Source organism: Oryctolagus cuniculus, chromosome 1 (assembly GCF_964237555.1).
Source record: "Oryctolagus cuniculus chromosome 1, mOryCun1.1, whole genome shotgun sequence".
NCBI lineage: Eukaryota > Metazoa > Chordata > Mammalia > Lagomorpha > Leporidae > Oryctolagus > Oryctolagus cuniculus.
Window position 1 is genome coordinate 144,650,222 of NC_091432.1, and position 13,248 is coordinate 144,663,469.

The window sequence follows — 13,248 nt, forward strand, 5'->3', positions numbered from 1 at the left end:
AGTAGAGTTGATCATAAAGTTAATACAATAGTTATTAGTCACTTATAGGTATGCATTTCTGGAAAAGCCAGAGAAATGGGATAATGCCAGACAGGAAAGATTAAAGTGGTTTGGATGAGAGTCGTTTGTAGTGGAGACTTTTAAATATTATCTTGAAGACAATAAAATCTGCTTAAAGAGGAAGGAAATGCAGACATGAGGCTATTGGGTAGATGAATAAGTGGAAAAATTATGACCCAGAGTTCAAAAGTTGACAAATATACAGTATATGCTGCAAAGTTAGAGGGTTGAGGTCAAAGGGTCAGACTATAATACTTCATATGGCAAAGACATTCCCAGTGGTAAACTCTGGGGTGCGGCAGTATCTTAACTGGAGTAAGACTCTAGATGGGAGAGTAGAGGTCTCCATGTTATTGGTTTGTCAATTCACAGGGATATTAGTTCCACCACTGATCTCCACGGCTTGCAGTTCCTTGCCCTGGGCCACATCCCCCAAATTTTTCCATCCCAGGACCTCCACAGAATCTTCATTGATTCTGCAATGTTAAGCTCCAGACAATGCAAGTTAAATGGCATAACTCCGGATAAGAAGATAGAAGTATGGTAGAGTGAGGGGGCTGCAGTGAATATGTTTTTTTTTTTTATTTTGACACCCAGAATTTCCAACTTTTTACTGTAAAAACTACCTTAAGTGCCTTCCAGGAAATTGTCCAATGTTTTGTTTAACATTTATTTATTTGAAAGGCAGAGTGTGGGGCTGGTGTTGTAGCAATAGCAGGTAAAGTGCGGGCATCCCATATTGGGTGCCAATTCATGTCCTGGCTATTCTACTTCCAATACAACTCCCTGCTAATAGCCTGGAAAAGCAGTGGAGGATGGTGTTTGGACCCTGCCATCCATCTGAGAGACATGGATGAAGCTCCTGGCTCTTCACTTCAGCCTGGTCTCACACTAGCTGTTGGGGCCATCTGGGGAGTTAGCCAGCACATGGAAGATTCTCTCCCTCCCTCCCTCCCTCTCCCCCTGTAGCTCTGAATTTCAAAAAAAAAAAAAGAACAAATCTTTTAAAAATAAAGACAGAGTTACAGAATGAAAGAGAGACAGAGACATATCACCCATCTTCTGGCTCAAACTCCAAATAGCTGTCATGGCTGGGGCTAGGCAAGACAAAAGCTACGAGTCCAAATCTCCATCTGGGTCTCCCACATGGGTGGCATAAGCTTATTTTCCAGTAGGAAAACATCATTGCCCCAAAGTATGGATTACCAATGCATTACTATGCCTTTCATGACAGATTCTCAACCAACAGTTCTAATGTTCCTAGACCTTAACCCAATCAGTCCCATGTCTACTATGGCAGTAATCTTCAACCATGTCTGAGGCAAAGTTCACCCATCTGTGTCATGCTCTAGTCATTGACAATATTTTCTTTAAAAAAATAAGATTAAGCACAATTTTCTGAAAAAGATATGTGACTTTGACCCTCTTCAGATATGATGACTTACCTCCCTTATTCCTCTAGAAGCCAAGAAATAGTCAGTGAGGGGGAGGGTATATGGGTTGCCACACAATATCGTACAGACTAGGAAACAGAGCACATGTCCTCAGACTTCTCCGGGGATGGGAGGGCCTTAAGGGGCACTTGATAACCATCCCCCTAGAGCTCCAGTGGGCTGTCATTTAAATCCAAAAGAGATGATGAGTAAGTGCTGAACTAATTCTTTTCCCTAAGTATAAACCCTATGTTACACAAATCCCATGTCTCCAAAATAGTACACATAAAAGACAACAATCATTAGAATATTTATTGTGGAAAATCAGTGTGTTCAACAAGGGATAAACTATTTGGGAGGAGGAAATCTTCCTCCCTGGAAATGCTGCAGGAGCATTTTATGTTTGAAGAGTAGAGACAGATCTCCCAATACAGTGCCTTCAGAAAATGTAGGTGTGGTTTGAGACACCTGGCTGGCTAGACGCCTGCAGGTATGGTTTGGATGGGGCAGGAACTCTTTGTTGGGCATGGATGCCAGATGCCTCTGCGATAGTGGCTGATCCTTGAATGCCACGACTTTCTGGGACCGTCTCACCCTGTCTGTGGTCAGTACATTCTTCAATGGGTAATTTTGGTCAGCCAAGGGTGCTTTTTGGCTACATGCCTTGGTACTTTTCACATTACAGGAAGAAGCTTTATAGTTAAAAGGATGTCCCTGGACAGTATCTGCCTGGGCCTGCAATTGTGCCTTAAGAGTTTTCACAGGCTTTGTCGGAGAGAAACGTGATTCTTGGGGGCAGGTGATTGTGACACCATGGCTACTCCCTGGTTTCACATCTAACACCTTGCCAATGTGTGTCTTCACTTGCAGAGTTTTGGTGTTGCCAGTAGAGGCAGCTCTACTATTAACTTTGCTTTGGCTCTGCACAGATGATGGTGGGGAAGTCCCCTTTCCAAGGAAACTTTCTTGCCCTTTGTTTGTGCTGCTAAGACAAATCCATTGCAAACATTTTTTTATCTGTTTTTGGAACAGATTTTCAGGAGGAGGCTGATCCTTCAGTGACGAGGTCGGGGAAGATATGCTTCCAAGCATCTTCTTTAATGCCCTGTCTTGACCAGGGCAGCTCTTCCTACTGGGTTGTGGTGTCCCCAACCCTGCATCCCCTTCACCAAGCTCTCCTGTTTTTGGTCGCAAATGATGCAGTCTCTTTGAATTTGGAGGGACATTCTTATCCCAGCAGTTCTGCAAGATATGCTTAGGGACCCAGGGCTCCTGATGCTGTTCCATGCTGACTGGTGTGTTGTCCAAATGTGCATGCATAACCTGAGAACCTGCCATGTTCCCATTGCAGACACCCTGGGCACTAGTCAGCAAGGTTTTGGAAATCAAGTTATCTGAGGCATCAGCCGTATCTGTGAACTGGCCTTGAACAGGGCTATGATCCCTGTTCTCCAATTTCGACTTTAATTCACTCAGCAAGTGCTTTCTAAAGTCTGATAGTTTAGGATCCTGGGAAACTGATGTTGGTGAGGGAATTTCAGTAGCCAGGGTAGTTTTTTCTTTCTTTGTTTTCTCATCTACTGCTGCAGAGTCCCCTGACTTGCTGGTTGTCAAAGCATTGGCAGATTTTGATCGAAGAGCAAGGAGCTCCTTTGCCTTAAATATCTCTCTAGACTTGTTAAACCTTGGGAAGTATTCTGAAGTCTTTACTTTGGGAGCCTGAAGCCCTTCTTTGTTGCTGGAACTCACTCTCTTATCCTTTGGCTCAGGTCCAGTCCCATCATGACTTGTGGACACCAGCACTGGGCTGTGTCTATTGTCTGGTCCAGTCTCTTTCTTAATTTTTTTGTCTGTGATGCACGGACAACTCTGTCTGCCATAAAGCTCCTGTTTTCCCTTTGGGGACAGTGGTCTCAGGTCCCCCTGTCCTCCCTTCCCAACAGGTGATTCAGCAGGAAGGAGATGATCCAGATTGGGTGCTGACTTTCTCATCTTCAATTTGTCTCTACACAAAGCTGTAGAGCTCCTACCGAGTGACCTGGATACCATAACTTTGGAATGCATCCCAGAACTAAGGCGATCTTGGGAGGAACAACAAGAATGGCCTAAGGAAGAAGATGAGTCCTCTCTCTTGCTGAAGATCTGTATGGATTCAAGGACCCTGGTGGGAAGGCCATACTTCATCCTTATGTAGAAACTGCTTATATGGTCTTCCAGCATCTTTAGTTTGCCAGAAGCCAAGAAATAAATCTCCTGGGAAGTGTTCAAGTTAAAGTTTCTCACAGATGATGCCCCATCTATCTGTTTTTCACTGTGAGATTTCTCAGCAAAAGATATTGTCTGCTTAAGGGCATGCCATGAACTATGAACAGTCTCAGGAAGTCTACCCTCTTTTATTTCTTCACTTTTCTTATTTAAATGTTCTTTGAGTGCATTTTCTAGTTGTTTCTGATTTATACTTATCCCTGAGGCCCTTGAATCATTGCCATACAGACTCACTGTATGACTTCCTTGATCTTTCTCAGAGTCAGACCCTAAACTCTTATCTGAGTATCCTTCTGGGTCACTCAATAGATGATCACTAGGGCCATTCTTTGGGCTGTGTCTCTGATGGTCCTTCTCTTGGTTATCTGACTGAAACTCTTCTGAGCTTGTCTCATCGGAGATTGGAAGTTGGCTCGATTCAGAATTCCTTAAATTGTTGCTACTCTGTTCCTTCAACAAAGATATCCATTTGAGTCTGTGAAGACTCTTTGATGCATGTATTTTAGGAACATCTCTCTCAGGATTAATCAGTGTCAGAGACTCATTGACCCTGCGGGGTAGGCCCCATCGGTGTTGAATGAGTCTCTTTCTAAGGTGGTACTCAAATTTCTTACGAAGCTCACTGCTCAGAGGGTAATCTCCAGGAATGATGGAGATTGGAACATGGATTTTGGAGGACTGGCTCACCAATGAAACATTGGGAGGGGGAGGACAAAGGTATTCCCGAGATGTTTTGACCACAGAGGGTAAACCCCACAAACATTCCTGTTTTTTCTGTAGCACATTGTATTCTAGCTGATGAAGGTCAGATTGCATGAGACACTGTGCCTCATTATGGGGTCTATGGAAGCACACTCCACAGATCCTAAGCTGGAAATCGGGAGATGTTGGTAACATTGGGATTGGAGATTGAAGGTTGGACTGAGACTGTGCAGGAGTAGCATGTTGTGACTGTGATTGGGAGACAGTTTTAGTTGAGGATTGAGTTTGGATCTCAGGCAAGATCAGAGGTTGGAAATTGGAAAGTCCTAAAGATCCTTGAGATGTGGAAGCTTTGGAGATTCCATTAAAGATGACCAAAGTAGAGAGACAGTCATCTGAATGACGGATAATTGAGCACAAGGACTCACTGTGCAAAGACGGAAGACCCCAAAAGTATTGCTGGTTCATCTGCAGCTCCTCTGGTTTGCCTTTGCTGTTTCCAAAATAAAGAGAGACTGCTGAGTCATGCTTATCAGCATCTGACTCTACCATTGGCTCTGATATATACAGTTGGTGGTCTGGACTGACTGCTGACTCATGTCTATCAGCACTTGACTCTGAAGTATTCAGTTGGTGGTCTGAACTAAGTTGTTTTAGAAATGGTTGCATTTTATTTTCCCTTTCTTTCTGGATCAGGAAGTCACCCCTCTTTCTTACTTGTTTCTCCAAGAGTGCCAGATTGTCATGGCTGAGTAACAAGCAGTTAGTGGGTTCTACAAAGTTGGATGCACATTCTGTGCAAGAGGTCTCAGAAGATTGGCCATCAACAAGCTCATGCTTGATACTATCTTGTTCTACATTGGAAGAGGACAAGTCTTTGGCATCCTTGACCTCGTCCTGCTGCCAGGATGATTCTGGCATTGAATGGTCAATTTCACTGACTGTTGGAATATCAGTTGACAACCCATCAGGGCTATTCATTACAGACAGAGCAATCTCTGGATGCAGATCATGATCTGATCTCTGAGATTGATGTAGTGTGGGAGGGCAAAGAGCAACAGGTTGGGGTGGGAAAGGGTCCACTGGGAGTTTTGAAGCCAAGGGAGGAATAGGCTCTGATGGTACTGAGTCAGCTGGTGGGTCGGGGGACAGTAAATCAGGTAAAGAAGCAACATGGTTAAGTGAGACAGTAGAAGGGGGAGGTGGAGATGGCACATGCAAAGAGGCTGACTTTTGGCCTCTTGGATGAGTTTTTGAGTGGCCAGATGTCACAGTCAATGAGGTCTTAATCACAGAAGCTGAGGAAGCCATATAATGCACAGAGGAAGTATCATCTATCAGTTTCCCCAGCGACAGCAGTCGACTGACTTTGGCAGCCACTCTGTTACACACCGTACAGTGAGGGTCTGGACACAGCAGGTGACGGAAACTGGTGATATCTTGATGTTGGCTCTGGGGTCTACAGGAAACAGGAAGAAAAGGCTGTGGTCAAGACCAGAACATGGAAAGGAGGGTCTGCCGGCCTAGTGGGGATAGGGATAGCCCAAGCCTACTGTTCCCATCACCTCACATTTTTGATGTCACACTAACTCTGTAGCCCCTCCCTGAGGCTTTTATCACATTCCGTTCCTATGGCTACCTGCCTCACATCATAATGGCAGGCTTCACTGATTCCCTGGAATATATGGAACATATTTTAAAAAAAAGGACCAGGAAAAAAGAGGAAAGGTTAATCACCTTTTCAAAACAGAAAGAAGCTTCCATCCCTCCTCTGCTTCTTTCTGGTTAATCCTTGAACCTGGGAAATCAGGAGAGTAGAACATATGTAATGAAAGTAGAAGCAATAAGAATCATATAGGAATCCCTCTATGAGAGCCCCTGGGGATACTAAATTCTGAATGCTCCAAGAATCAGTAGTTATGGAAAGATTGTCAATGATAATATTAATAACACTCACATGTGTATGTGGCAATATTTATAAACTACTCAGTGAAGAATGTGAGTACCCGAGAAGTCAAAGGGCATCTATACAGACAGGAGACTGAAGTTCTGACTACAAGACACTAGTAGTCCATACTTATTTCTCACCTCATCACATTTTGGGCAGTACCTGTTTCTCCTCTGAGTATTCTGTTTTCGCAGACAGACTGTATATAGCAACTGACATTCTCAGAGGCCCTGGATCTAAAACAGGAAGGATCACCCTTGCAAAGATCAATGTGAACACAGAGAATCTTACCTCTAAATGTTCCACCTTTCCGCCGCCTCTTGGCTCTACCCCGACACTGAGAACAAAAAGTAAAAAATGAGGGACTAGTTTCACTTCTCTTCCTCTTTTTACCACCCCAAATGTCTCTTCATTTTAAATTATAAATGTGTATTACTTACATTACTAATATTTACAGGTGATCCAATATTTTTATTTTTTCCTTCTTTAAAAATAAAATTTTGTCCATGGGATGCAGAGTTTCAGTGAAATGTCCATGCTCAAAAAGGCACAGAATTGAGTCCAACTGTTCCATCTGTAATCCCTCAGATAAACATGTACTTCGGGGACAGAACTCGGGCTCCAGCCTCTATCAGACACTTAGCATTGCTCTCCTGCTCAGCTCAACAGAAAGGAAGGCTTGATGGAGGGACACCTGACATGGGAATGAGACTCATGGTCAAGTGTGAGGAGGAATGACCTCCGTCAGAGAAGCCAAATTCTCTAGTGAAGCCATAACAGGACTGCAGCAGAGTGTTGGATTTTATCCTAGAACCCTCCACCATACCAGACAGGTGGTCTGTGAGCTTCACTTGTAAGCCTTTGTTCCCCCCAAACCCATCCCTGCCTAGCCTCTGCCCCTAGGAAGGTGGTGCTCTCTCCTTCCTCAGACTTCCCATCTCTGGCTTCTCTCTGAGGAAACCAAACTCGTTTAGATATGAGAGAACAGAAATGGGAAACAACAGCAACATCAAATCCTTCTTGGAGTTCACCCATAGTTCCTTACCTTTTCGGTGGTCTTCTTTTTCCAGATGGTTGTGAAAAATAGCTTTAATACCAGGTAGCTCAGGTACAAAAAGATCAACCGCAACCCACTAATAAGAGTGTAGTTGAGGCTGCTATCAATAAAAATCGAGCTGAAGCTCAGCCACAGCTCAGAATGGCTCTTCAGAAATGAGAGGACGTACTCCATTATCTGAATCGCAATGCTGCTGAGAGGCAACTGAAGGTTGAGGGTTCAAGCCCTTGACTATATAGTTCCAGCTCTGCATCACAGATCATGAGTCACAAAGGGAGTCTGAGACTAGAGAGGATGACATCATGATGTGCCCACAGCCCCGCCCCTTCCTAGAGCCCAGCAGATCTGCTTGCCCAGCCCTTTCACTCTATCTTCAAACTCCATGCTTTCCCCTATCCATGTCAAATTTCTATCTATAATTCACATGTGACCTGAGTCCATTTTACTATTAGGTGCCCTTGACTTAAAGCTCACCAATTCCACAGCCTTGAAAGTCTGAATTTTTGCTTGTACCCAGACATGTATACTCTTAAGATCACATATATCACCGAATCCACCTGCTATACTGCTTTTGCCTTACACCAACCCAGATTCAAAATTTAGGTTCATTATACTTGTTTAGTCTTATGAATGCTAAGTACTATTTTGTTTGTTTCAGCCTTTACTGTCTTCAGAGGGGCTCATAATTCAACAGGCACAAAACACATAAGTGTAAAATAAATATATATAATGACTTCAAGCAATGTTGGGCTATATTTAGCACTTATTTTTCTGGTTAGTATAGCTTAAACTGTATGAAGACATTTATTTATATATTTGCTTCAGAGGCAGAGTTACAGAGAGAAAGGAAGAGACAGAGAGGGGTCTTTTACCCACTGGTTAACTCACCACATGGACACAACAGCCAGAGCTGGGTCTATTGAAATCCAGGAGTAGGGGGCTTCTTCTAGGTCTCCTATGTGGGTGCAGGGGACCAAGCACTTGGGCCATCTTTCACTGATTTCCCAGGCCATTAGCAGAGAGCTGGATGGGAGGAGGAGCAGCTGGGACACAAACCAGCACCCATGTGGGATGCTGGCGCCACAGGCGAAGGCTTAACCTACTACACCACAGCACCAGCCCTGAATGAAGACTTTTGAGACATGCTCTATATACAAATAATCCTTTGACTAATCAACCCAGAATTTTTAAAACTAAAATCTTTTCAAACTTTATTTTAAGCTTCAATTTGTTGTTTTAAGGCCACTTCTAACTCTATCTAAAGTACAGATAAGCTGGGCCTCAAGATCAATAGATGTGTGACTCCTTCAAACCAAGGAAGGGTAACAGTGCGCTAAACAATTGATCCCCTCAGTCCTTGGTGGCAGACTGGGACTTAGGAGAGTCAGGTTATTGGAACAGAATCTAATCTTTGCAGACTGTCCTGATTACTTTTTTTTCATTTTTTAAGATTTATTTATTTATTTGAAAGGCAAAGTTACAGAGAGGCAGAGGCAGAGAGAGAAGTCTTCCATCAGCCATTTCACTCCCCAAATGGCTGCCACAGCTGGAGCTGGGGCAATCCGAAGCCAGGAGCCAAGAGGCCCCTCAAGGCCTCCCATGCAGGTGCAGGTGCAGGGGCCCAAGGACTTGGGCCATCCTCCACTCCTTTCCCAGGCCATAGCAGAGAGCTGGATCAGAAGAAGAGCAACTGGGATTCAAACCGATGCTCATATGGGATGCTGGCACTGCATGCTTTGGCTTTACCTGCTATGCCACAGTGCCAGTCCCCATCCTGATCACTTTTGTGGACCAAGTAAAAGTGATCTTACAGTGCCTTGCCAATGTGGGAGTGGGCAGGGGATGGTTTAGAAGGTGTGCTCTATATAAACACCCTACAAATGTCTAAAATACACTTCTTGTAACAATTTATTCAGGCTTCTGTTGTCAGGTTTAAATCACTCCAAATCCACGCACCTACCCCCACCCATTTTCCTATGCATTTACTCAGATCTTGTCATGACAGCTGTGCTCTGAAGTGCCTCCTAATTACTCCTGTCTTTCTCAAACTGTGAAGCCTTTGAATGGATGCCTATGGCCCAACTCTGTTACTTGATGTCTTTGGAAGAGGGAAGGATGAACAGCCATTTCTACTATCTAGTTGATACATCTGGACACCAAGAGGCCAAAACTTCCTTCCCTATTAGAAGTAAGGCCCTCCCTTGCATCCCTACATTTCCAGGAAGAGTGGGCCAATGTTAGCCATGTTTAGGGGGCAGCCAGACCACTCACCGTGTATTTAGGACTTGAGAGACATTGCAAGCTCTCTATTCTGGGACAACTAGTAGCCATGAGGAATGCAAGATTAAAATGCAACTGGTTTTGTTTCCTGGTAAATGAACATGACTTCTGTTAGCCAGATGGGACCTGTTAGTAGATACATTGTGAAGTCCACCCTCACTGCAGGGGTCAGCTTTGAGAAATACAAATGCTGAGATTTCCCAGCACTAGCATCTGCAGATACTTGGATGCTGGCACTGCCCTGAGGCATATAGACTCCAGATATGGGGTTAAAGTCCCCCTGTGGTTTGCATACCCTTGGTGTGGCAGTGTAAGCCCCTAAAGATGTTCAGGGCACTGGAGCTTCAGGAGGGTTTAAGCAAAACCCTGATGGCTGGTGTTAGCTTTATACTGGTTTCTATCACCCTGGAACTCAGCCTCCAGGCATGAGGTACAGTGCCCCTAGAGGTCCAAATCTCTGTGGTGGTGGTGGTTGCTGGGAAAATGTCCCAAACATATACATAATTGCCACTAGGTGGACTAGCACCTAAGTGGTGTCAGTGCCCTCTAGTTTGCCAGTTATACTAAGTATTGTGGTTAGGAAAATTTAAGGAGCATTGGGTGATGATAAAATACTCAGGATTTAAATCAACCTGCAAGAGAGCTACCAACTGGCCTGGAACAGAGAAAGCAATCTTGGGATATAAAAAGGAGACTCAGGGATGCCAGTTCTCTAACACAAGGGATTTAAGTTGGATGCTTAAGCATAACTGGGCTCACAGAGAGCCATGTCTACTTTTGTCTTTTCAGGTTCTACAGAGACTTTTGAGCTGTGTATAGTACAGTGCCCATTCCTATGAACTTATTCCTTAAGGTACATTTTCAAAAACTGGCTATGGGAGCTCAAACTCCATGAGGAAACTGATAAAAATAGCATTTTGAGTGTTTGACAATAGAGATAGGATTGAAGCAAAAAGGATACTACAGCATGGAAAACAGTGCAAATAGCACATTCATAGGACGGCAATAGCTACAAACTAACATGTAGCAAGCTCAGACTCAGTCCAGGGGACATCCTGCCAGGGCAGAAGAGACTTAGATGTGGGAAGCCAGGAATGCTCCCAAGGGCTTCCCAATGGGAAGTTATTAAGGAAGTGTATGACTTTGCCCATTTGGAGAGAGGAAACCTGATGTAAATAGTTTCTTGGATATTTGGAGGGAAAGGACTGCATGCTGTTATAATGAAGTAATGTGTTCCTATACCATCTGTTTCCCAAAGAACTCTGGTGGTCATATCAAGCCACCCTCCTTGCTAACCCTATTCCAAGGAGAGAAAGTATCCAGGTGAAGACTGGCAGATAGACTCCACTAACATGCCTTCAGCAAATAATTACAAATATCTACTGATCTTTATAGATACTTCCACAAGATGGATAGAAGTTTTTCCTATTCAAATAGAATAGGCACAAGAAGTGTCCAAAGCCATGTTAAAGGAAATAGTTACTTGCTTTGGCCTTCCAGGGCCACTGCAGTATGACAGTCGCCCCTTATTTGTGGCTAAAATTATTCAGCAGGTAGCTACAGATTTAGGGGTCTCATTATCTCCATGCCTCTTGGATACCTCACTCACCAGGTAAAATCGAAAAGGATCATCATAATCTTAATAAAAGAAGGAGGTACCTTTCTCTGAAGGGAGGAGAGAACTTCCACTTTGACTACAACCTTGTCTACATATGATCAGAGTTGGTGAACTCAAAAGGCTTCCATAGCCTTGGCAACTCATGACAAGAGCCTAGGGTGATTACTGATGCCATAAACAAGAGTGTCAATTTGTTAAGTCAACAACAGGAGTCACTGTGCACTTACTCCTCATCTAGGATCTCTGTCCTTAATGTGCTGTACATTGTGATTTAATGCTATTACTAGTACTCAAACAGTATTTTTCACTTTGTGTTTCTATGTGGGTGCAAACTGTTGAAATCTTTACTTAATATATGCTAAACTGATCTTCTGTATATAAAGAGAATTGAAAATGAGTCTTGATGTGAATGGAAGGGGGGAGGGAGAGGGAAAGGGGAGGGTTGCGGGTGGGAGGGAAGTTATGGGGGGGGGGAAGCCATTGTAATCCATAAGCTGTACTTTGGAAATTTATATTCATTAAATAAAAGTTAAAAAAAAAAGACTATTCTGGCTGAGTTTTGCCAAGAAACCTTAGGAACATGGCTTAAATGATTGCCTATTGCCCTCCTCAGGATAACAATGGCAGCTAAGGCTGTTTTAAAGCTTAACCATTTGAAATGCTATATGGAAGACATTTCCTCACTTCTGAGATCCTCTTTGATTCAGAAACTCAAGATAAGATATATTATTGGCTGGCGCCATGGCTCACTAGGCTAATCCTCCACCTGCAGTACCAGTACACCAGGTTCTAGTCCCAGTTGGGGCACCGGATTCTGTCCCAGTTGCCCCTCTTCCAGTCCAGCTCTCTGCTGTGGCCCGGGAAGGCAGTGGAGGATGGCCCAAGTGCTTGGGCCCTGCACCCCATGGGAGACCAGGAGAAGCACCTGGCTCCTGGCTTCGGATCAGCACAGTGCCAAGGCCGCAGCATGCCGGCTGCAGTGGCCATTGGAGGGTGAACCAACGGAAAAGGAAGCCCTTTCTCTCTGTCTCTCTGTCTCTCACTGTCCACTCTGCCTGTCAAAGAAAATTTTAAAAAAGATATATTATTAATCTAGCTAAGTTACAAAAGGCTCTTATGGAGTATGACAACAAAATTTTTCCAGTGCCAAATCCCAAAATTATCCACAGCCTGTTTCCCCAGGAGACTTAGTCTCATTAAAAACTTGGAGAGAAGGCTCTTCCTCTGACCCATTATAGCATAAATAGGAGGGACTTACTAGGTGCTACTGAGCCCTCCTACTACCGTTAAGTGACAGGGAATTCTAAGCTGGGTACATTTGTTAAGAATTACTAAATCTTTACCTCTTGAATCTACCCAGATATACAGAAGAAGTTTGCCTACTCCTGAAAACTAATTGAATACCCCAAATATCTTTTCAAAAAGCAAAAAGGTAAGTAAAGTCTTTGCTTTTGTCATGTCAAAACTGTTGTTCTTTATGGTAGACATATTTAACCTACCTCTTTTTCTGATACTCTCAGGAAACTGCTACTGGCAGAAAAATTCCTCAATGAGTTTTCTATCATCATAGTAGACAATCCTGTTATATACCTCATGAAGCCATTTTTAAAAATCTGTCTATTGCTTGGGGCAACCTAGCCTTTATTTCAGACCTACTTTTACTCAAGTACTCAAGTACAGCAGGTACCAAGTCTGGATGCTCTAAGGTAGTTATGGACAACCTGCTAGCCTTAGAATATATACAGATGGAGCAATGAGGAGCATGTGTAGGGATGAATAGGCTGTCACATCTACTCTAACAGCACTACCATTTCACTATAAAAAATTACAAATCTTTATGCCCAGGCTTCATGAGATAATCTATCAGTACCATCTATTTGGAAAA

General features: G+C 43.6%; 1 protein-coding gene across 2 annotated transcripts; it reads right to left on the reverse strand.

The window, feature by feature from the left end:
* Positions 1 to 1,790: 1,790 nt before the first annotated feature.
* LOC138843017 (spermatogenesis-associated protein 31D4-like) lies at positions 1,791 to 7,639 on the reverse strand. Of its 2 annotated transcripts, XM_070049912.1 has the most exons (4): positions 7,454 to 7,639; positions 6,700 to 6,745; positions 6,198 to 6,258; positions 1,791 to 5,919 (listed from the first exon to the last, which is right to left on the reverse strand). In XM_070049912.1, the coding sequence occupies exons 1-4, from the start codon at positions 7,637 to 7,639 to the stop codon at positions 1,842 to 1,844; spliced, it is 4,371 nt and encodes a 1,456-aa protein (XP_069906013.1). In that variant the 3' UTR covers positions 1,791 to 1,841. The 2 variants fall into 2 exon arrangements, with proteins under 2 accessions (XP_069906013.1, XP_069906015.1); XM_070049914.1 differs by lacking the exon at positions 6,700 to 6,745 and having other exon boundaries at positions 6,227 to 6,258.
* Positions 7,640 to 13,248: the final 5,609 nt, after the last annotated feature.